Source organism: Pristis pectinata, chromosome 10 (genome assembly GCF_009764475.1).
Source record: "Pristis pectinata isolate sPriPec2 chromosome 10, sPriPec2.1.pri, whole genome shotgun sequence".
Lineage (NCBI taxonomy): Eukaryota > Metazoa > Chordata > Chondrichthyes > Rhinopristiformes > Pristidae > Pristis > Pristis pectinata.
This window is the reverse complement of record NC_067414.1, coordinates 99,906,714-99,929,059: the sequence shown is the minus strand read 5'-3', so window position 1 is coordinate 99,929,059 and position 22,346 is coordinate 99,906,714. Positions and strand designations below refer to the sequence as shown.

The 22,346-nt window shown below is 48.7% G+C and overlaps 1 protein-coding gene across 2 annotated transcripts in view; it reads right to left on the bottom strand.

The window, feature by feature from the left end:
* LOC127574771 (heat shock protein HSP 90-beta) overlaps positions 1 to 22,346 on the bottom strand; it is a 68,338-nt gene that overhangs the window by 9,448 nt on the left and 36,544 nt on the right. The window contains exons 1-3 of one of the 2 annotated variants that reach the window (XM_052024079.1): positions 19,076 to 19,169; positions 11,730 to 11,873; positions 8,993 to 9,359 (exon numbers count right to left, since the gene is read on the bottom strand). In XM_052024079.1, coding sequence (XP_051880039.1) covers positions 8,993 to 9,359; positions 11,730 to 11,873 — 511 coding nt within the window. In that variant the 5' untranslated portion in view covers positions 19,076 to 19,169. Of the gene's footprint in view, positions 1 to 8,992; positions 9,360 to 11,729; positions 11,874 to 19,075; positions 19,170 to 22,346 lie in introns of those variants that run through there. The other variant, XM_052024078.1, reaches the window with a different exon arrangement.

Here is a 22,346-nt window from a genome sequence, read left to right as displayed (position 1 = left end):
ATGTGCCTTGGTCATTCAAGTACTTATCTTAAATAATGTGACACCTTTCAAACCGCCAAGCTCTCACCTTAAACCTAGACACTAGTTTCAGACCAGATGAAGCTGGCAGATTCTTGCCATCTACCAGCCCCATCAGGTCACCCCCAGAGCCTCCTCCACTCCGGGGAAGATCCTAGCCCATCCAATCTCTCCCGCTAACTAAAGCCCTCCAATCCAGGCGCCACCCTGATGAATCTCCTCTCCCTCACCATCCCCCCCGGGAACCATTTTACCAGGGCACATTTTAATAAACCATATACAGGCACAAGACAACATTACTATTACAAAATGAGGCAGGATACAATTTTCCCTGACAAGCTGGAGTAATCACCAATAAAAATGGAAAGTAGCAGTGAGCCACATGAAATGGCACAAATTGCTCTTATAAACCAACACTTACAGAACCTGCCACAGTCAGCCCCCCTGCCAACTCAACCACTTCATAGAAGGCAGCCAACGTATAGAACCAAGTGTCCCTTTAACAAGGGACTCGGGATCTTTCTGTAATCCAGTTTACTATCACACAAGTCGACTTAAATACACAAGCCGACTTAAATACACAAGCTAAATCATCAATGAATTGCAACTGCCCTCAATTCCTTCCCCAAACTCCGTGACCCCAGGCAGTGCAGTTACTGTGGTCCAAAATACAGAGTGCAGAGGAATTAACTCCCTGGGCAGCTGTGCCACAGAACACGGATTCAGACAGCTCGCAGGCATGAGTGTAGAATTAAGGAATTAATCGTCAGAGCTGTACAGGGCAGAAGGCCCTTTGGCCCACCATGCCCAGACCAACTAGGGTGCTGGTGGAGGCACAAGACAAACAGTACAGCACAGAAACAGGCACTTCAGCCAACTACGTTGTGCTGAACTAATTAAACTAGTAATTGAAGGCCTAACTAAACTAATCCCTTCTGCCTACACAACGTCCCTCCATTCTCTGCACATTCTTGCCCTAAGAGCCTCATAAACACCTCTTATCGCATTTGCCTCCACCACCACTCCCAGCAGCACATTCCAGGCACCCACTGTGTAAAAACAATTGCTTTGCACATCTCCTTTGAACTTACTCCCCCTCATCTTAAATGCATGCCCTCTAGTACTAGACATTTCAACCTGGGGAAAATGTTAATAAACATCTATCAAGTCTCCCCTTGGCCTCTGCCACTCCAGAGAAAACAACCCAAGTTTGTCCAACCTCTCCTCCTAGCTCATGCCCTCTAATCCAGGCAGCATCCTGGTAAACCTCTTCTGCACCCCCTCCAAAGCCTCCACATCCTTCCTATATGGGGCTATCAGAATTGACTGCAACAGTCCAGATTCAGCCTAAGTAGAGTTTTATAAAGCTACAACATAATTTCCTGACTCTTGAACGCAATGCCTCGACTAATAAAGGCAAGCTACCCACACGAATTAAAGGCATCTACCCACATTAGGCCTGCAGCCATACGCCTTGTTGATTCAAGTACTCAGCTAGGTATTTCCTCCACCACCTCCTCCAGCAGGTACCAGAGGACTGGAGAATAGTCAATGTTGATCCTTTTATTAAACAAAGAGGGCAATAGGGAAAGAAAGGACCGGTCCCATTCCTATGTTGGGGGAGCAAAGCAGGTGGTAGTGAATAAGGTGAAGGTAACAGGTGAAGATTCTTAGGGACAGGATTTACTCACATCCGGTAAAGCAGAGACCTATTAGGGTTAGTCAGCATGGCTTTGTGCAGGGGAGGTCATGCTGTACAAATTCTGATGAGAGTAAGGCAGTGGATGGACAAGGTCCCTCAGGGGAGCCTGATCCAGAAGATTAAGATGCATGGGATCCACAGAGACTTGGTTGATTTGATTCAAAATTGACTTGGCCGTAGAAGACAGAGGGTAATAGTGGAGGGGTGCGTGTCTGTGACCAGGGTGATCCACTGGGATCAGTGCTAGGACCTCTATGATATGATTTGAATGAAAATGTAGCTGGGCTGAATAGCAAGTTTGCAGACAACACAAAAATTGGCAGAGTTATGGATATTGAGGAAGGTCGTCAAAGGATACAACAGGATATAGATCAGTTCTAAATGTGGGCAGAGAAATGCAGATGGAGTTTAATGCAGACAAGTATGAGGCTTGAACGAAGGTCGGTTCATAAGTACGGGTGTTCATAAGTAGGGGACTTCCTGTAGTCCGGTGGAGACCACTTTGTCATTAACCTGTAGAGGGAAACAGGTATGTGTGTGCATGGCCACGTCTTGAATGCTTTTTGGGGTGACAGATACTTCGGAACAAAGCAATGGAGACCTTCAGAGACTGAGGTGTTGTGTGGGTTCCATCGTGGAACATTTGGATTTCGTAATTACACTCTACGTCTTCTCTTCAGTCAACGGTGGTTTTGCAGAAACCTTTGCTCACACTTCACCTTATGGCTTGCTGAACTGAACTTGGAGAACTATTCCTGGACTTGGAGTTTGGGAATTTGCCACACACACACACTTCAAGTTTAGTTTTTGGGGTTAATGCTTAAGATCTAACTTTTTTTTGAACTTCTAACATGTTTACTTTTATTTTTCTCATTGTCGTAAATAGCTACAAATAAAATAGTTTCTCATACTTGTACATGACTTGGTGTGTTTCTTTTGTTGCTGGTACATAACAGGTGCAAATTCATAGCTCTCAAAGTGGCAACACAACTAGATAGGGTGGTAAAGGTGGTGTTGGACATATTTGCCTTCCTCAGTGGGACACTGAGCACAGGAGTAGGGAAGTCATGTTGCAGCTGTACAAAACTTTGGTTAGGCTACATTTGGAGTATTGGGTGCAATTCTGTCACCCCATTATAGTAAGGATGTGGAGGCTTTGGAGAGGGTTTAAGAAGAGATTCACCAGGATGTTGCCTGGGTTAGAGAGTATTAAACCCAAGGAGAAGTTGGACAACCTTGGATTGTTCCTTTGGCGCATTGGAGGCAGAGGGGCAACCTGATGGAAATATAATATTATGAGAAACATAGATAGGGTAGATGGTCAGAATCTCACCCACCCACAACACCCCCAAGTTGTTTTTAAAAAGCACAGAACGGTGGGTGCCTGGAACACACCACCAGAGGAGCAGGAAGCAGACACAACAGTAACATTAAAGTGGTATTTAGACAGACACACGAATAGGTTGGGGATGGAAACACATAGACCACGTGCAGGTAGATGGGATTAGTTTAAAATTGGCATCATGGTCAACACAGACATGATGGGCTGAAGGGCCTGTTCCTGTGCTGTTCTATGCAGACACCCCCACTGTGGGGAAATGACTATCACCCTCTACCTACTCCATTTTCTCCATCTCCATCAGATCACCGCATCACCCCTCAGCAGGGAGAACAAACCCAGCCCACCCACTGTCTCGTAATGGAAATGTGCCAATCCACACAACATCCTGGTGAATGAAAACCAGTTCTGACAGAGCCAGAACCAAAATATCATTTTCAATTCCGGCCATTGTCCGCAAGGAGTTTGTATGTTCACCCCGCGTCTGCATGGGTTTCCTCCCACATTCCAAAGACATACAGGTTAGGAAGTTGTGGGGATGCTATGTTGGCGCCGGAAGTGTGGCGACACTTGTGGGCTGCCCCCAGAACACTCCTCGCAAAAGATGCATTCACTGTGTTTCGATGTACATGTGACAAAATATTTACTGAGCATGTTCTATCCTTAGTCTTTCCAAAACATGTCACTTCAATACCCCAGAATTAAATTCCATTCACCTTTACTCTGCCCAATTTCCTAACTTATCAATGTCATCCTGTAACCCAAGACAATTCCCCTCTGCCTATAATACCACAAATTCAGAGCACCAATTCATGGAACAGCTCTCCATGGTTAAAGCCAAGATTCTATATCCATCAATAGAAGAGAAATGCAGTGGAACATTGCCACAGATCATAAGAAACGCTACAAGATGCCACACGTTAAAACTATGGGTCAGAGCGTGAATGCACCAGCTCTTCCTGAAATACATAGGGCCACATGAACTCAGGTGAAGGTCAGTGCCAATCCAGAGCTGCCACACACACAGCACAGCTCAGTTTGCTGAACGGCAGGGGTATTCCATGTGCTGCTATATCCAGCTACACCACTCACCAGCTGTACACCCTTGGCTCACAAGCAGCCAGACCCAGTGGGAACTCACTGGTGTAGACAGGGAGGATGCTGTTTGCAACAGGAGCGCACTGGGTTGCAGTAAGCAAAACCACTGAAGCACTTGAGTCAGTATACCTCACTGCAAGCACCAGTCCTGATGCTGATATATCTGGTCGAAACCCTACAACTCCTCCCCCCCACCCCAAAATGTTGCTCAACCCGCTGAGTTCCTCCAGCAGTTTGTTGCTAGTAATTGTACCCATCCACTTACCCTGGGCCAATCCCATCAAACCACACTGTTACTAAACCTTGTGTCCACGTTCACCCATCCTACAGCACGTGTTTACGATCGTGATAAAACATGCGTCAGTAGGTGAATCACACCACCAATTCATCTCACCAGTCAATCAGGCGTCATCAGTTATGCATTAACTTAATGAACCCTCGTGCTCACTTGGGAGACCTGGAATGGATTAACAAGCTTAATCCCAGTCAAATCCATCATCCAATTTGGAGAAGAACGCACAACTGTGTGATTAAACAGGATAATCGTGTTGGGACACCTGTTTGTGATTAGCGGTACTAATATAAAGCAGGACCTCGGGCAGCACACATCACAACACCAGCTACAACAGCAGCTAGCGGCAGTCACCATGAGCAGCAGAGACCAGGAGGGACCCGATTCCAGCCAGAAGCGTTCAGGCAGACGACGATCAAACAGCATCAGCATGTGCCCCATGCCCGGCATCCCTGAGTACCCAGGGTTCCAGGATCTCAAGGTGAGTCTGGCAGTCATCACCAACCTCCAGGCAATCGGAGCTGTCCCGGGAACAAAAGGATGCCTGCTGAAATTGATGAGTTAGTTGAAAGACCACGTTCAACAGCACGCAGTGGTTAAAATGCTTTCACCATCAGCCACTACTGAAAAACCAGGCAGGAGCCATGGAGAGGGGAACAGAGGGTCATTGTGCAGTACTTTGCCTGTTAAGATAACTGCATTTCAATTCCTAATCAGCAGCCTGTCTGAATTGCTTGAATTCTGGTTGAAAGAATGGTTGTATTGAAAAATGTTTTCAAAAATAGCACTGCACTTCAAGATAGCCATGGAAAGCCCTCAGTTTTGGGCATTCAGATTACCTCTAGTAATTAACATAAAAGGATATCAAATACAATGATGCTAATGGAGCAGACTAGTATGGTCAAAATCCGTAAAACATCAGCAAGGCTACAGCTGGAGTACTGTGTGCAATTCTGGTCACCACACCGTAAGAAGAATGTGACTGCACTGTGCGCTGGAAAGGGCGCAGAGGAGATTTAACAGAGTGTTGTCTTGGATGAAATGTTTTGAGAGAGGCTGGACAGGTGACAGGCTGGGTTTGTTTTCCTTAGAGTGGGGGGGGTTGTGGTGGAAGAGAAACCTTAGAAGTATACAAAATTATTAGGGGAAAAGAGGATAGATGATGGAAAGCATTCCTCCACAGTAATGAGTAAAAGCAAAGGGCATAGGACTAAGAACCACAGAAAACTACAGCACAGAAAACAGGCCATTTGGCCCTTCTAGTCTGTGCCAAAACATTATTCGGCTAGTCCCATTTACCTGCCCCCAGCCCATACCCCTCCAGATCTCTCTCGTCCATGTATCTATCCAATTTACTCTTAAAAGTTAAGAGCGAGCCCGCATTTACCACATCAGATGGCAGCCCGTTCCACACTCCCACCACTCTTTGAGTGAAGTTCCCTCTAATGTTCCCCCTAAACCTTTCCCCTTTCACCCTAAAGCCATGTCCTCTCGTACTTATCTCTCCTAATCTAGGTGGAAGGAGCCTACTCGCATTAACCCTGTCTATGCCCCTCATCATTTTATAAACCTCTATCATATCTCGAGAGGTTTTCCAAGAGACAAGCATCTAATTATGCACCTGAGTCACAAAAGGCAAGGTAGACAAGTACCAGTGAGTAATCTTAGTATAGACGGACATACAATGTTTGGCGTGGACATGGTGGGCTGAAGGACCCGTTTCTGCCTTGTATGACTAACCAAGCTTTGTCTCCTACCCCCAACTTTAGGGTACAAGGAGTCTTCCACCAAAACTTCACTCCAGCCCTGCCCTCAGCATTCCTGGCTCGAAGGGAAACAGTGCTTCCCAGAAATCAGACAGCACAGTCGCCATTCACACACTGGCCCAGTGGAGCCTTCAATTCCAAAGCATAGCGGGATTGTCTGGAGATTTCATGCTCCCCAACACCAGTGGGCAATTCCATGACAAGAGCCTGGAAGATTACTTCCATGAGCGGCTGATGGAGCTGAAGCACAGACCCGTCCAGGCAGCCAGGCCCAGCTGCTGACACCAAGCTTTCCTGCCATCATAGGCTACAGCAGTCCTGCACCGGGACCTCAAAAATCACCCAGTAAATGGCAGTGCAGATACTGGAGCAGGCAGGTTCAAATCCACCCAGAACACCGAGAGGAAATGTTGCAACTTGCTCAGTTTGACATACCAATGTTCTCCCAATCAATCAACAAGAGACAGTACAGAAATATGTATTTACGTTTGATATTTGGGTCTTGGACTGGCACCTGAGCACTACTATTGTCACAGCTAGAGTAAAACTTGAGGCATCCATCCAGCTTCCACAGTTCAACTGGCAGCAAACTCCTCGCCTCTGCTCACACACCTTGCTTTTCTGTGCAGTCTACATTTTATGAAGTGATTAGACCAGAGGGCAAAATAATTAGCCTCACGTGGTCAGGGCTACACAATCTGTACCAATTAAACTGTGGAATTCTGCTGAACATGCTCATGCAGGCTGATCTCATGATCATAACTCTGTTTATAGGTCTATAAATACTGACATCAGGATGATGCCTGCTTTTAAAGTGGATTCACTGGAAAGCAGCTTACGTTAAGCAGAGACGGAAGGCATTTACTTCAACTGCTCTAATGTTATATGCAGTGTACTTCAGTGCTTAAAGAGTTGCACCCTACTATGGCCCTTTAATTAAACATGTAAATACTGAGTTTTATTTCAAGTTTTTTCTCAACACCTGCTTGTCTCGGACACTGAAGACTAATGTCCAGATAATGAACTGAAGCAAATAACAAAACCCCATCTTAGAATAGACCAGACTTAATTTATAAATTCAGTGTATACTGGCACAGTAGGGTTAGGGGACCAGCAGTCAGAGGTTTCGATCGTTGATTCAGGGACAAAAAACCGAAGTACTGGGGGAAGCTCAGCAGGTCAGGCAGCATCTGTGGATGCAGAGGGATGTCAACAGTTTGGGTTGAGACCCTGCACCAGGACACAGTACAGAGGGGAAGATGATCAGTAGAGCGGGGAGAGGGAAGCATGAGGCAAGGGATGGCGATACGTGGAACCAGGTGGGGAAGTAGCAGGGTGGGGTCAGAAGACAGTGGTTGATAAGAAAAAGGTAAAGATGAGATGAGCAAAGATGAGCTGCTGCAGAAACTCAGGCCAGATGGCACCTGTGGAGGGACACGGACAGTCAGCACTTCAGGTCGCGACTTCATCTGGACTGAAAAAGTAGGGGGAAGATGGCCAGTGGAAAGGGGTGAGGGGAAGGGGTGGGGCAAGAGCTGGCAAGCAACAGGTGGGTCCAGGCGAGTAGGGGTAAATAGGTAGAGACGTACAAGACAATAAGGAGAGAGCACATTGGTAAATTGACACATTTACCAAGGTCCAGTGAGAAACTTTGTTTTGCATGCCTTGTGTACAGATCATTTCATCACATCAGTGCATTGAGGTAGTACAAGGGAAAACAATAACAGAATGAACTGTCAGTTACAAAGAAAGTGCAGTGTAGGCAGACGATCAGATGCAAGGCCATAATGAAGTACATTGGGAGGTCAAGAGTCCATCTTGTCGTATTAGGGGACCATTCAATATCACTTGGGGTTCCCCACTCTCACCCGGGGGCACAGACCCTAGTAAATGCAAGGATATTATAACCATGCACGAGTGTCTGAAATCCTTGCCATTCACTAAATGGTGGAAAGCATTGAAGCTGGACATCCACACCAGTGCAGCTTCCCATACTCGAGCTCAGAGGTGCTGCGTCATCTGTTAGAGCCCCCCCAATGCATGTAACAAGATGGTCGAGGGAAAAGTCCAGCCTCAGCAACAACTCAAACCAACTAATTACTCTGGTTAGTTACAATGACTGATGTGGCAGGCAAGAAATAGCCTGTTCTTTAAAAACCACAAATAGGTAGCCTGACTTTGATGCAACTGTTGACCTAAGGGCAGCACCAAACCATACTCCAATGTCAGGCTAGACAGCAAGCTAATGAGCCAAGCTGATGCAGGGAACACTGCTCCACACCATTTATTATTCCTTGCTCACTTCAATCATTCCGAATTTAGTCCACTCTTGCTTTACTGGAATTATATTATATCACGGTCCACCATTAAAAACCATGCACTGAATTCAGGCTATCCAACAGAAGAGTCCAAGCCCTAATAAGGTGAGCCACCCAGTCCCCTGAACCCTGCTGTGACACTGTTCAACCCCGGCCAAAATCAAGGGCACAATATAAAGCCAGTCTCAGCAATAATAACTACAGAACCACCAATTACAAAACCCCACCTGAAGAAAATAAGACACCTTCACCTGCCCAGGTCTACGTGTGATTCCAGACCTACCAATGTGGTGCCTCAGGGGATGGTCAAAAAGATGGCCAGCCACATCCAACCTGTCAACAAAACTCTCCCTCCCACAGGAATCAGACCTGCGCAGAGGCTACAAGAACTTGTACGTCACTCCCTTGGGCATGAGGAAGCGAGAGTTACAGTTGCTAGGTTCTACACTCACTGCTTACCAGTGAAGGTTTTGACAGTGAAGGAGCCTCCAGCAGATGATTCCCAGGCATATGCCTCATCATCGTTGTTCTTGGTGAGCACTGTAACCTTCTCGGCCACCAGGTAAGCAGAGTAGAAGCCAACACCAAACTGCCCAATCATGGAAATGTCGGCGCCAGCCTGCAGAGCTTCCATGAAGGCCTTCGTGCCAGACTTGGCAATGGTGCCCAGGTTGTTGATCAGGTCAGCCTTGGTCATGCCAATCCCGGTGTCAATGATGGTCAGCGTACGCTCCCGTGTATTGGGGATGATTTCAATCTTCAGGTCCTTGCCACTCTCCAACTTTGAAGGATCCGTCAGGCTTTCATATCGGATCTTGTCCAAGGCCTACATGTGAGATAACAAAGTCTGAATATGGTCACAAACTGTTCCAAATACCCAACAATTAGGAGTTAGAGTTGCCTCTGTCATGAAGATTTGCCAAAAGGTAGTTTCCACACCTTAAAAAGGAAGCATCAACAAGTCTAGAGCCATTTGATATATGGAAACCACTTCCAGACCACACAGGGCACACTGGTCAACTGACCCGTTACCTCTTGAGAGAATTGGAACCCCTTGGGGGAAGGACAGATGAATTACCAGCCAACAGCAACCACACTGAGACAGGAGGAAACAAGAACAAGCTGAAGCCATTGGAATATGCATCCTGGGCACATCAGCCCAACATACAAGAATAGCAAAGCTGGCTGACAGTGAAGTGTACAAAGGCAATGATGTAGTAGTGCAGCAGGTCTTATCCACTGAGACTAGCAAGATTAGGAAGGTCCCAAAAGAAAGCTCAATGGGAGATGGAGACACCTGTAGTAGGAGAGCACATGGCTGTCATGTGACAGTAACAACACTGACCCCCCTGGTCAGAGGGACAGCATTGCTCCTCAGATCGGAAGTGACACCACTGTCAATCAAGGTGTGGCTCCACCCCACTTATCAGGTGTGGGCATAGGGATTGGCCTAGGAGAGCACCTTTGTCCCTGAACCTGACTATTGGCCTTAGCAGGCACCTTTGTCCTCGACCTCCAAACCATTGGCCTGTCTAAATCACCTGGCCAGGCTCCACCCCGCCTCCCCAGCACTATAAAGAGTGTTGCAATCCCCTGGCCCTCTTTCTCGACTGCTCCAGGAGTAGTGAAACAACACTGCAGAGACCACTGGTAAGAGTGTGCACCACCATGTGGTTTGGGAGCGTCTTAGTCAGATTCCAGGGAGTGTTAGAGCCAATACTTGTCTAGATCAAGGTATTCAGGCATTGAAGTATTTATCCCTTGATAAGCTGTACCTGGTTTATTGTGTGTGTGTCTATCTCATCCTTGTTGCGATTTTCCCCCCACACGCTCGCAGTCTCCTGTGTGTGTGTGTGCACGAGTGTGCATCTGTTCCCATTCATTCTGTCCCCACGATTGCCTTTGTGATTAAACTATTTTTAAAATCCAAAGCCTGAGTCCAGAGCCCTCCATCTTTAAGATTCCAAAAGAACCTTTTCACACAACACCTTAGAGGGAAGCTGAAATTTTTTAGTTGGGTATCAGACAGGTCAAGGGAGTGCACAGAATTGATAGCTTGGTCTTGGAGAGTACAATTGACAACATCAGTCCCCACAGGGTTAGATGGGAATTGAATGTCACATGCCGAGGAACAGAGATTCAGGATACAGATTTAGCAATGTGGCCTAGTAGCGTGGCTCAGGTAGCAAGTGAGCTTTCTGCTAACAATGACATCAGCCAATCTCTGCACCCCCCCACCCAGATGTCAGCACCAAACCAGTTGAAACAAAGGCAACTGCCAGCAATGAAGGGAGGTGGCAGCAAATAAAGGGTGGGGTGGGGGACTTCATGCTGAAGACTAGAAGGATTGGGAACCTTGGCTGATGAGATATTGAAACTATGGTCAGGAACAAGAAGGTGCATGTCAGGCACAGGCAGCTAGAAACATGCAAGGCATATGGGAGTACACTAGAGGAAATCAGGAGGGCAAAGGATATGTGATATCCTTGGCAAAACAAGGGTAATCCCAAGTTATTCTACAAGTATATCAAGAGGAAATGGCTAACTGGAAAGAATAGATCCCCTTAAGGATTACTGTGGTTGTTTGTGTGGAGCCACAGATGGGCGAGATCTTAAATGAATAGTACTTCTGTATTTACTATGGGAGAAGATCACAAAAGCTAAGGAATTGAGGGAAGAGAGCAATTATGTCTTGAAACAGATCAATATTACGAAAGTATCGGGTCTTAAAGTATGAGGTGGACAAATACCTGTGGCCTAACCAACTGCTCTCTAGGATCTTGTAGGAATTAACAGAAAAAATTGCTGGGACCCTGGCAGAGATTTTTCTATCTTCATTAGCCACAGTTGAGGTTCTGGAAGACTGGAGGGTGGCTAATGTGGTGTCTATATTTAAGAAGGGCTGCAAGGACGAGCCAAGTGACTACAGGCTGGTGAGCCCAACATCAGTGGTGGGAAAGTTACTGGAGGGGATTCTGAGGGACAGGATCTATCTGCATTTAGAAAGGGACAGTCAGCATGGCTTTTTGTGTGGGAAATAGTGTCTCACAAATTTGAGTGAATTTGTGAAGAGGTGACCAAAAGGACACTAACATTATGGCCCTAAAGCTGGGACAATCCTGAGTAAAATGAGAAATACCGCCTGCACTATGAAAGCAGCATTACCACTACAGTAACAGATACGTGGAGAACTTACATCAGAAGCATTGGAGATGAGCTCCCGGAGGAAGATTTCTTTGTTGGAATAGAAGGTGTTGATGATCAAGGACATAAGCTGAGCAATCTCAGCCTGAAAGGCAAAGGTTTCCACCTCATCGTCAGTGCGAATCTCTTCAGGCATCTGAAAAACAGAAATCCCTTCTCTTCAGCACAGAACACAACAGCCCATCTAACACTTTCTGGTGCTCCAGTTCACTTACCAGACCTACTGCTATTCCTACACTGTACAAAATTATGTTACATTTGTATACTCTCTGGCCAACAGAAAGCAAGCAACAATAGCGCAAAGACCCATGTGCTCCAACGGCTCAGCTCTCCCACCAATTTGGAAAATGGCATTTTCCTTCTAATTCTCCAATAATGAATAAATGTGAAATTGAAACGCCGTGTATTGGTATGGATACATAAATAAACCCTGCAACCATAGGTGGGGCAATTTTTAGAAGTGATAATCAGAGAATTAGTCACTTAAACAAGTACAAACTGATTAAGGAAAGCCAGCATAGATTTGTCAAAGGCCAGCTTGGAGCTTTGTGATGAGGCAACAGAGGACCCAGATAGAAAATGCAGAATGGTTTATGCAAATCTACAAACGGCTCTTGATGAGGTGCCACATTGCCTTTGTCATCAAGACTGAATGCCCTGCAATAGAGGCTGCAGCAGCAACAATTGAAGTGACAGAGGAAAGGCAGTCAAGTCATACAGTACAGAAACGGCCCCCTTCAAGCCTACCACGTCCACACTAATCCATTTGCCTGGATTAGGTCCTTATCATAGTCATAGAACTGAAACAGGCCCCTTGGCCCAACTCATCCATACCAAAGTATTTCTTCTATGCCTTGCCTATTTAAGTGTCTAAGTATTCCTTAAACACAGTCACTGTATCTGACTCCACCACCTTCCCTGGCAGTGAGTTCTAGATATCAATAACTCAGTGTAAAACAAAAAAAATCTCCCCTTAAACCCTCTTAAAAGCTCTCCCTCTCACTCTGAACCATCTTATTTTTGATACAGTAGTAAACAGCTGCTTTTCATTCAGAACACAGAATGGAGTGGAGGTTGTAGTAGGCAGGACCACCAGTTTCATTAATAAACATTAGTGGCTCCCAAACACAAGAATACAGGGCACAATTTCCAATTTGCAGACAATGAAACGCTACATACAGTGAACCGTGAGAACAATAAAAGGCCAAGATGATGCAGACGAGCTGTTGGAATAGATGGGTGGATGGTAGAGGAAATAGAATACCTTTGACAAATGTAATGCTGAGAATTACATTTCATTAAAGAATATAGCATTGACAAGGGAGCAAAGCTCTAAAGGGCTACAGCAAGAAGAGTCTGGGAGCATATGTGCAAAAGCTGTTGAAATCAGGAGGTGGTTGAGAAAGCAGTTAAAAAGCATCTGTGACACTGGGTGTTAGAGAGCCACAGTAGAAGAGCAAAGACATCTTGTCAAACTCCACATTAAAAGTGTTTGGTCATAAGTGTAACATTGTGGGCACCATGGTTTACTTCAGACACAAACACTTTACAAAGATTCCTACTACAAATATTCTAGGCACAAGAAACATGTGAGACTGGAATAGATGCCTTTGAAACAGAACAGGGTGGACCTGAGTGTCATTTAAAACCAATGGGACAGCACAGATTGAAAGAAACTGTTCCAATTGGTAATGGGGTCAACCATTGGGGGTCAAAGTGAGGGTACCAGGTAACAGTGAATGGTTAAAATCCAGAACAGACTGCGAAGAGTGGTGTAGGCAAATCTCAAGGGAACTAGGTAAGTACCGGAAAGGAAACAAATTGCTGTGGGGAGAGGGATAGGGCTGGTTGGATTCCTCTAGCACATACATGATGCACCAATGGCTCCTGCTCTGTAATCCGATGCAGCTCAAAAAAATTAAAAGCCCAAGGCAAATGATGAACAGGATCCCAAGACTGAAGGGCAGTGACATGAAGGGTACTAGTTGATGGGTGCTTTGAGACCTGGAAGTCTTGTTTCCATTGCAGTTCCACAGGGGCTCTGCTTCTTTAATGTAGAATATTGACTTAGACCCAAACAGAGGGGACAAAATAAAGGAGCTTACAGATGACAGAAAGATTGACCAGGGTGGTAGAGGAAATAGAATAGGAGGAAAGCACATGACTACTGGAAAATTTAGACATGGGAACCAAGGATGGGAAGTGAACATCTGTTCAGGAATCTTGGGTCCAAGTCCACAGCTGCCGCAAAAGTGGCCACAAGTCGAAAGAATGGCAAGGAAGGTGTACAGCATGTTTGCCTTCATTAGTCGAGGTAGAGGTAGAGTTCCGGAGTCAGGAGGCATGTTGCAACTTTATAATCTGGCTAGGCCACATCTGGATTATTTCATTCAGTTCTGGTCACCCCAAGATAGGAAGGATGTGGAGGCTTTGGAGAGGGTGCAGAAGAGGTTTAGCAGGTTGCTGCCTATATTAAAGGGCATGTGCTGTAAGGAGAGGTTGGACAAACTTGGGTTGTTTCTCTGGAGCGGCAGAGACTGAGGGGAAACCTGAGAGAAGTTTATAAAATTATGAGAAGCATTTTCTCCTCGAAGGTCAAAATGTCTAATACTAGTGGGCATGCATTGAAGTAAGATGGGGAAAGTTCAAAGGAAATGTGTGGGGCAAGTTGTTTGTGGATTTTTTTTTGTTACACACAGGTGGGTGCCTGTGATGTGCTACCATGGGTGGTGGTGGAGGCAGACACAACAGAGGCATTTATGAGGATCTTAGGTGGATACATGAATATGCAGAGAATGGAGGAATAGGTGCAGGCAGAAGGGATTCATTTAATTAGTTCAGCACATCATGAGCCAAAGGGCCTGTCTGTTCCTGTGCTGTATGATTTCATGTTCAATTAACAACCAGGATGGGCAAAGAAGGAGGCAGAGCAGCCTTGGTAGTGTATTGAAAGCAATGGAGTAGTGAGGTCTGAGATGTGGAATCGATGGGTGGAGCTAAGAAACAACAAAGGAAAGAAATTGCTGTGGGAGCTGTACGCAGGTACAAGGAATGGGGGGCTGTAGGGAATGGCATTAAACAGGAAACTGGATGTATCAATATCAAGGTTGCAACTGTAAATACAGCAACGTCAGTCTAAATAGACAGGATTTTGTCAAATGTGATAGAATTAACAATCTTGTTGTGCAAGGTCTCTTGGGGAAGAGCAACAACATGACAGCATTCTTCATCAAGATGATGAGCGAGGGAGGACTCATATCCTGAATCTAAATGAAGGGAACTAGAGGCGAGGTGAGGCAGATTGGTAATCATAGATTTGGGGATGTTAAAGGGCTGATAGAGGATAGGGAATAGCCAACATTAGAGTGCATAGATGAACTGCAATAATTGTTCATTCCTGCCTAGCATAATAAATCAGGAAAGGTGATTCAACTAAGGGGAAAAGACTGTGTGTAAGCTTGCAGAGAACAGAAAATGGCTGCAAAAGCTTCTATAGATATACGAAGAGGAAAAGATTAGTTGCAGTCAGAATCAGGGGAAACTTAGAATAAAAAAAACAAATAGCTGACTTATTCATGGGCAGAGAGAAAACTGAATTATTGACCAGTTAGTGTGAAGTCAACATTAGGGAAAATTCCAGAGTCCGTTATAAAGATGCAATAGCAGAGTACTTGAGAGAAGATTGCACAAAGTCAACGAAAATTTATGAAGGGAAATCGTGCTTGACAAATTACTGAGTTTTTGAGGATGTAACTAGCAGAACAGATGAGGAGAACCAGCGGATGTGGTCTGTCTGGACTTTAAGAAAGCTTTTGATAAGATCCCACAAAGAATTACGCAATATTAAAGTGCAAAGGGCTGGAGATAAGGTTCTGACAGACAGAACTGGTTGGGAAGAAGCTTCCTCGGGTCAGGGAGTAATTATTGCAGTACTGAGGAATAAGCACTGGAAGACCAGATAACAGTATTATCATCACTGCCTTAATGACGTGAAATTTGTTGTTTTGTGGCAGCAGTATAGTGCAAAAACATAAAATTACTATAAATTACAGAAATAAATAATACAACAGAAGGAATAACGAGGTGGTGTTCATGGACCATTCAGAAATCCAACAGCAGAGGGGAGGAAGCCATTTCTGAATAGCCAGGAGGGTGAACTGTGAAGAGGATGCAGAAAAGCTCCCATGTACCTTGAAGAGGTTGAAGGAGGGACCAATACCTGACAGTACAATATATAACATGTACAATAATATAACATGAGTCAATGTAAGATGATCCACTTTGATAACATCAGGAAGGCAGATCGTTATCCAAATAGAAAGATTGGGAAGGGGGGTTCAGAGAGACCTGGGTGTCCTTGTGCACCAGCCGTTGAAGGTAAGTATACAGGTGCAGCAGGTGGTTAAAAAGGGAAGTGCTGTGCTGGCCTTCATAGTGAGAGGATTTGTGTCCAGGAGCAGGGAAATCTTGCTGCAATTGTACAGGGCCTTGGTCAGACCACACCTTTGAATATTGTGGGCAGTTGTGGTCTCCTTATCTGAGGAAGAATGTTCTTGCTGAGGGGGAGTTCAGTGAGGGTTCACCTGGGATGGTGGGATTGACGTATGGAGAGAGGTTGGGGCAATTAGGGTAATATACACTGGGGTTTAGATTAGATGCAGGAAGGGTGTTCCTGACGTCTGGGGAGTCCAGGACCAGGGATCACAGCACAAGGAAAAGAGATAAGCCACGTAGGACTGCGATAAGGAAATTTCTGCTCCCAGAGTAGTAAACCTGTGGAATTCTCTAACCTCAAAAAGCAGTTGTCAACAAATCATTAATATATTCAGGGAATTAGATATAGTTCTTACAGCTAAAAGGATCAAGGGATATCAGCAGAAAGCAGGAATAGGGCATGGAATTTGGATGGCCAGTCATGTCACATTTAATGGTGAAGCAGACTCAGAGCTTACTCTTGTTTGTCTTGTCAGTTGGGCAGAAAAGTGGCAGATAAATTTAATCCAGAGAAGGGCAAGGTAACGCATTTTACGGCTGCACAAAGCAGGGAATGCCCAATAAATGGGTGGCTATCGAGTGGTGTTAAGTAACAGAGGGACTTAGCTTTGTATGTCCAGAGACCCCAAGAGGATGGAGAACAGGTCAATGAGGTAGTTCAAAGCACACAAAATGCTCCTTTACTGGTTGAGCCGAATGGTTGTGCTGGAACTGCATACAAACATCATTTAGCCCACAGCTGAAGTACTAGACAGTTCTGGTCACCCTACAAGAAATGTAATTGCCATAGAGTGGTACAGAGGGTTACAAAGATGTCACCAGGACCAGAAAATTATGGCCACCAGGAAAGGTGGGAGGCTAGGTTTCATTGCACCAGAAGATGCTGAGGAAATTTAATGAGATACACACAATTATGAGGGCCTTCCTATACATTTCCCTAGAAGACACCAAGAATCAAAGAGCACAGATTAAAGTAATATTTTCCACGCAGAGGGGGGGTGCGTGGGTGGGGAACGATGCCTGAAATGGTCGAGGTGGAACCCCCAGCATCCAGCAGTAGATGACATGAGCAGTGGAAGGCACATTTTCAATCAGGAAAGGAACAACTTGGAAATGATTTATTATTGTCACTTGTACCGAGGTACAGTGCAAAACTTGTCTTGAATACCATTCATATAGATCCAATTCATTACACAGTGCATTGAAAGTACAAGATAAAACAATACAGAATGCAGAGTAAAGTGTCACAGTTACAAAGAAGTGCAGTACAGATAGACAATAAGGTGCAAGGGCCATAACAAGGTAGATTGTGAGGTCAAAAGTCCATCTTATCATACTAGGGGACCATTCAATAGTCTTATAACAGCAAGACAGAAGCTGTCCTTGAGCCTGGTGGTTCATGCTTTCAGCCCAAATAATCTCCTTCAACAGTGCATGTTTCCCTGCTATTCTGACCTCCAACTGCTACACAAACAACCTGCAAACACCAGAGAAATCAACAGCCAGAAGGGGTTGGGGGTGGAACTCCCCATTTGTGAACTGATTGAAAGAATGGAAGAAGGAGCTCTAGAGGTTGGGGAAGGGTGGACGTGTCTGGGGAAATCCCCAGCCTAAGCGATTGGTGTAGGAGATGGATTGGAGGCAAGTGGAAGAGTCTTCAGTCTCCTCTTGAACAGAACTCTTGATCTCTCAATTTACCTTGTCATAGCCCTTACACCTTATTGTCTGCCTGCACTGCACTCTCTCTGTAACTGCAACACTTTATTCTGCATTCCGTTATTGTGTTTCTGTATATACTACCTCTACATAGTCAGGTTTGGAACAATCTGTCTGGGTGGCATGCAAAACAAAGCTTTTCAGAATGGATCTGCTGCAAGGGGTGGGGGTGGAGATGAGTGGAGTGTCCTGGGGTTTGGGGGTGGAGGTGTACAGGATGCCCGTGGGTTGGGGAGGGGGGCGGGTGGGGGCAAGAGATCCTCAGACACGGGATCTGCTGCAAAGGGTGGAGATGGAGATGAGTGAAGTGTCCTGGGGGTGGGTGGGATGAGGTGTATGGGATACCCCGGGTTTTTAGGAGGGGGGGGTGGAAATGTATGGTGTCCCTGGGTTTTGGGGGGGGGGGGGGGGGGGGGAGAGAAAGATCCTCAGACACAGGAGATCTGCAAGGAAGGAGTGTCCCGGGGGTGGGTGGGATGAGGTGTATGGGATACCCCGGGGTTTTTTTGGGGGGGGGGGGGTGCAGGGGACAGAGATGGATGGGGGGGAACCCCACCCCCAGCACCAGGCGCCGTCCTTCAGCCGCAGGATGACCTCATCGCAGGCGGAAGTCACGTGCGCCACCTACCCGGAGAAGATGGCGGCGCCATGGAGCACGTGGTCCCCGGGTCGGAGACAAAAGCCCCGGGGTGGGGGGAACCCGGCCCCCCCCCCGCCGCCGACCCCTCCCGGGGTGAACCCGGCCCCCCCCCCCCCGCCGCGACCCCCCCGGGGGTGAACCCGGGGCCCCCCCCCCGCCGCCGACCCCTCCCGGGGTGAACCCGGGCCCCCCCCCCCGCCCGCCGCCGACCCCTCCCGGGGGTGAACCCGGGCCCTCCGGGGAGGGGTGAAACCCCCCCCCCGACCACTCCCGGGGGAAGATATACACACGGCCGGCCCGGCGATCGCCCGTATCCAGGACCCCCCCGCGACCTCCACCCCAGTACCCGCGGGCCGGCCTGACTCCCTCCCGGGCTCAGATCGCGACGGGCGGCCCAGACGCCGACCTGACTCCGGGCCAAGACCCCGCAGGGAGGCCCCGAGAGCCGCCGCGGCCCGGCAGACGGCTGCGGGCGGCTGGTTCCGTACCTTGGACCGGGTGTGCTGTCCGCTGCTGCTGCGGGAGACGGGCCGGGCTGCTGTTTGCCGCCGGTTACGGGAAGGAGGGAGTGAGGGGCCGAGCCGGTCCTCGCCGCTGCGCTGCTGCGCGCCGAAAGGAGCCGCGCTTCCGCCGGCGCCGCTATCTCACCGCCGCGTCACCGCCCGCGGGGGTATCCGTCCGCGGGCCCGGCCGGCCCACCGCGGTTCCAGCCCTGCCACCGGACCCCCACCACCCCAGTCCCGGGCCGCCGCAACCTTTCACCCTCCTCAACCCTCTGCCCGCCGCCTCCCTCACTCCGTGCCCCCTCCCCGCCGACACACCGGGGGACTATTTCTCAGGGAGGTGCGGGGGCCGAGAGGTGAAGCGGTTTGTTCCAGCACATTCGACGGGCGGGTTCCGGCGCGGTGACGTCAGGGGAGGGGCCCGGGGGCGGACGGCCGTTGCCATGGGGACGCGGGCCCCGGGGCCTCGCACCTCGGCCTGCGGTCGGAGCCCGTCCCCCGATCCTTCCCCTCTGGCGCCCGTTAACCACGGTCGTTCCAGGGCTGGTTGTCCGCCGGAGCGAATTGTCCCGTCCGCCGCGCCGTGGGGAGCGGGGTAGGTGAGCGCAGGTATGGACCCCCCTTCCCCCCCTCCCTCCGTCTCTCCCCCTTCCCCCACACCCCTCCCCTCCCCTCCCCCCCCCCCCCCTCCCCTCCCCCCTCCCCCCTCCCTCCCCTCCCCCCCCCTCCCCCCCCCTCCCCCCTCCCCTCCCCCCTCCCCTCCCCCCTCCCCCCCCCCCCCCTCCCCTCCCCCTCCCCTCCCCCTCCCCCTCCGTCTCCCTCCCTCCATCTCCCCCTCCCTCCTCTCTCCCCTCTCCTCTCTCCCCTTCCCCTCCTTCTCCCCCTCCCCCTCCCTCCTCCCCTCCCTCCCCCCCTCCCTTCCCCTCCCCTTCCCCCCTCCCCCCCCCTCCCCCCTCCCCCCTCCCCCCTCCCCCTTCCCCCCTCCCCTTCCCCCCTCCCTTCCCCCTCCCCCTTCCCCCTCCGTCTCCCTCCCTCCCCTTCCCCCCTCCGTCTCCCTCCCTCCGTCTCTCCCCTTCCCCCCTTCCCTCCCTCCGTCTCTCCCCCCTCCCCCTCCCCCTCCCCTCTCTCCCCTCCTTCTCCCCATCCCCCTCTCCTCCCCCACCTTCCTTCCCCCCCCCACCTTCCTTCCCCCCCCCCACCTTCCTTCCCCCCCCCCCACCTTCCTTCCCCCCTCCCCCACCTTCCTTCCCCCCCTCCCCCCCTTCCTTCCCCCTCCCCCTCCCCCCCTCCCCCCTCTTCTTTCCCCTCCCTAGCATTGTCCTGGCCACTAACAAAGACAGTGGTTTCACCGGCAGTAATTGGAGCAGCACCATTCACCTCAGTCGGCTGCCATCATCTTCTTGCACCCACACCATTCCATCTCCAAGCCCAGTCAGGAGTGTGACGGGACACTCCCCGCTTGACTGGATGGGTGCAGTGCCAATAAATCTCAAACTTCACACCATCCAGGACAGATTAGCCCACTCAATAGGCATCCCATCCACCTCCTTAAATACTCTCCCCCTCCACCACGGCCATGCAGTGGCTGCAGTGTGCACCATCTGCAGAATGCTGCTCTGACATCATATCTCAAACCTGCCACCTCTACCACAAGGGCAGCACCACCACCTACAGCTTCCCCTCCAGGTCACACACCGCCCTGACCTAGAGATGTGTCGCTGGTCTTTTATCATCACTGCTGTAAATCCTGGAGCTCCCTCCCCAAGGGTAGAGCGGTGCTGTTAGTAGCACTGCCGTCTCTGAGCTCCAATGATCCGAATTCAATCCTGAACTCTGGTGCTATCTGTCCGGACTAGATTGGAGTTTGCATGTTCTGCCTGTTACCACATGAGTGCTCCAGTTTCCTCCCAAAGACCTGTGGGTCAGTAGGTTAATTGGCCAAGGTAAGTTAGTCCTAGTGTATAGGTGAGGGGTAGAATCTGGGGACAGTTGCTCGGGATGTGGGGAGAATAAAATGGGATTTGTGTTGATGGTCAGCACCATTCGGTGGGCCGAAGCACCTGTGGGTCCATGCTGCATAACTTTGTCTCCAGAAGAGCACAGTAGGAACACCTTCACCAGGACTGCAGCGGTTCAAGAAGGCAGCTCTCCCCCAGTTTCTCGGGGGTATTTGGGGAGGGACGATAAGCGCTGGCCCTGCCAGTGACCCCCCAGATCCCAAAAATGAAGTGATTGAAGGACACTTTAGTGTGGATTTCTTTACCCGTTGACACATTGTGCCAGCTTAACTGGCAGGTGTGCTGACACTCTGTTCTGCTTCACCGTTAGCTGCAGGCATTGGCTTTTACCAAAACTGTTTTCTCTTTCTCCCTTCAGCTCAAGGGCGGCACACGAGAAGGCTGATGGCTCGGTGTGGATACTGACCTCCAAAGGTGGTAGGGCGAGTTAAGAAGTCTATGGATACGGTTTATGGGATCCATTGCTTGACAAACAAGAATAGAGCACAAAAACCAGGAAGTTGGTTAGAGTGATACAGCACAGAAACAGGGCCTTCGGCCCAACGTCCATGCTGACCAAATTGCCTCACTGAGTTAGTCCCATTTACCTGCATTTGGCCCATATCCCTCTAAGCCCTTCCTATCCATGTACTTGTCCAAATGTTATTTAAACATTGTAATTGTACCAGCCTCTGCCACTGCCTCTGGCAGCTCGTTCCATATACCCACTGCCCCCAGTGTGAAAAAAGTTGCCCCTCAGGTCCCTTTTAATTCTTTCCCCTCTCACCGTAAACCTATGCCCTCTAGCTTTGGACTCTCCTACCCTGGGGGAAAGGTCTGTGGCCGTCCACCTTATCTATGCCCCTTGTGATTTTATAAACTTTGGTAAGGTCGCCCCTCAGCTTGCTACACTCTCGGGAAAACAGTCCCAGCCTCTCCTTACAACCCAAGCTCTCCAGTCCGGATAACATCCTCATAAATTTTTTTTTGCACCCTCTCCAGTTTAATGACATCCTTTGTAGAAAGTTGGAATAAACCTTACATCTGAGACCCTTCATCAGGGCTGGGAAGGGGAGAAGGTGTACATTGTTCTGCTGGAAAAAGTAAGTGGTATCAGCAGGAGCCTTCTGAAGGGAGTTGGATAATTGCCTGAAGGGAAAGTATACAGGAGACATGGGGAGCAAAGGAATGGGATAAGAGAGAGCTCTGTCCAAGAGACAACACTGGAGTGATGGGCCAAAAGGCCTCCTCTGCTCTGT